This window comes from Pterocles gutturalis, unplaced genomic scaffold (genome assembly GCF_000699245.1).
Source record: "Pterocles gutturalis isolate BGI_N339 unplaced genomic scaffold, ASM69924v1 scaffold48595, whole genome shotgun sequence".
Taxonomy (NCBI): Eukaryota; Metazoa; Chordata; class Aves; order Pterocliformes; family Pteroclidae; genus Pterocles; species Pterocles gutturalis.
In genome coordinates, this window is record NW_010140017.1 from 7,341 (window position 1) to 9,889 (window position 2,549).

The 2,549-nt window shown below is 37.1% G+C and overlaps 1 protein-coding gene across 1 annotated transcript; it reads right to left on the reverse strand.

Moving 5' to 3' along the window:
• Positions 1–823: 823 nt before the first annotated feature.
• Positions 824–2,446, reverse strand: LOC104458102 (acyl-protein thioesterase 1-like; the record flags this gene model as incomplete). The annotated part of the gene is made up of 2 exons (XM_010083503.1): positions 824–877; positions 2,270–2,446. Coding segments are annotated over 2 exons (231 nt in total), but the record flags the coding sequence as incomplete, so codon positions are not given.
• Positions 2,447–2,549: the final 103 nt, after the last annotated feature.

Sequence of the window (2,549 nt, forward strand, 5' to 3'; positions counted from 1 at the left end):
ACACAAATGAGGGCTACAAAGACTAAGGCACAAGATGAATATTCAGTATGAAAACAGGAATTTTTAAATGAAACCCAAATTAATCCTATGCATTTCTTCAGAATTCTGTTCCAAGTCAGCATTTGATGTGAGTTTATAGTAAAAAAAAAAAAAAAAAGACAATAAGCAATAAATGACGGTCTAACAAGGAACGAGTCCCTTTAGAATTTCTACAATATGAAAAGAGTTTAAAATGCAGGTGGTTTAAATATAACACCTCTGCTAACTTCCAGCCATTCTAGAACAACCCTCCTTATCTGGAGTAACAATTAACATTTAATACTTAAAGCTTTGTCCTTGGTAACATTTATTCCACCATCATATGCCCCCTAAGTTACACGTCGTATACTTTACGCATCCATAACATAAAGGAAATGTTTGAATATGTTTTCAATGACTATTAAGAACAAAACATGTCTCAAGCATAACTAAACTTGTCACATTTATGTTGCTCGCTTAGATTTCGTTTTTAATTACTTATACAGTTAAAAATTCTGCAATCAAAAAAATCAGATGTCTTAAAACAGTATGCTTCAGTTACATTCCATTATCGTTACCTAGCTGCCTCATTCATATAGTCCCACCAACGGATGATTAATACTAGAAAATATTATAATTTCTTGTACATGTGTATTATTTAATGCTCATCCTAAGTATAAATTTGCAACACAGTAGTAACACTGCAGGTATAGAAGTAATGCTTCCTATCAGGCATATGAAAAGATTAACACTCTACCACAGTTGATGCTGGTGTATTTATATAGAAGGCTCCTCACGTATCTTTTCAGTCTACAGGAGGTAGATGTTTGTCTATAAACTGTTTTACATCCATCATCTCCTGTTGAAAGATAAAAGTACGTATTAGTTAAAGATCCCTACTAATATATACTCAGCCACACTAAATTGTTTCAACAGTTCAGTTACAACGAGTAGCTACGCTACATATGCTGAGTAATTAGGTACTTGACAAAATCAAACCACTTTGCTCACAACAAGTCAAGGCTGATAACTCTTCAAGGCACTATGCACTCAGAAGAACCTAAAATACAAGAAAAAAGAGCAAAGACTATTTTTTCCTCTCTCTCTGTGAAGTTGAGCTGCCAAGCTCCATATTAATCACCAAGTGATCTGAACAGCACCGGGCTGAGCACGGATAGCATTTGAATGTAGATAACGCTGCAGCTTCATGTAGACTTCAAACTTGTGCAAGTTAGCAGCAGCAGTGTCAAAATACAGCAGCTCCTCTTAACCATTCAGATTCACCTTCGTGATGCCTCCTCCTTCCTTAACGAAAAGCAACACAGCACACTAGACTGGGAAACCAATCCATGCTAAAAATAATTACTTTTTTTTAATTAAGTCAATGTTGTAAGAAAGAGCAGGTTATTAATAAATTTGCGTGGTAACTCAATACTGCACAAATGTGTAAATGTCCCAAAGAGGTTGCCGAAGGGTACTTGCAGCTCCCACAAAAAGCAGCAATGCAAATGAACAAAGTTACTGTTGCTGACAAATGGCAGACTTTTTCCTTGCCTCCTCTTCTGTTTCTTGCTCCTACCATTTACTTTGTGTGTTCTGATGCTTCAACTCACTACAGCTGCAAAAACTGAAGCCAGCAGCTTTTCCCATTTTAGCAAGTTCAAATGGTTCAAAGAAGTTTCTGATCAGCTCCAGAGCTGGTGCAAGAAGGAAGAGAGGACCACCAAATCATGAGCAGAGGGAACTAGTCCACCCCTTTCTGGCAGCAACAGGCTATTACATCAGCTCAGCTGCTTGCTGAACCAGAACCATAAACATAGGCTCTGAGGTTGCCTCTTCCATAGCATCAGCCCTCCCTTCTCATTCCTTCAGTGTCTTCATCCACAGAACTAAAAAGATTCTTCTCTCCAAAATACCAAGCTGGATTTATGCTGCGAGAATTTGCCTTCCAGTTCACTGATTTTTTTTTTAGTAAGCAAATAATAAAAATTAGGAAAAAAAGAGTATTTGATAGACCAACTAGCCTAGTCCCAAAAACACAATCTTATGAGGAAGTTCCCACTAGTCATATAAACTTTTGCCATAGAAGGTTTTTCAGCCAGGCATTCAGGTACTCACTAAAGTCAGTCAGTAGCATCAAGCACTCGTTATTTTAAAAAAAAAAAAAAAACCACCCATCCAATACCTATTTGTTTAGAGAGAAAAAAAATTAACCATACCCAGCTAAAACATTGTATCCTAAGAAAATTACCTCAATACATGAGCTATGCATCATGCCAGAGTAAGTCCTGAAGGTTACATTGGCTGGATTTATCATACTCTTTAGCTTCTCAACAGTGAGGGAACCGAACATTAAAGGAACCAACGGGTCACAGTCTCCATGGCACTGAAGAACAGCAATCTCCTTGTTGACACCACTGATAGGGCCCTGTTAGGAGGTGGAATTAGAGGGGAGAAGAGAAAAAAGACACAGTAAGTGGAAGTAAGGCCAACATAAATATAAAAATATAACAAATATAAAATATAATATT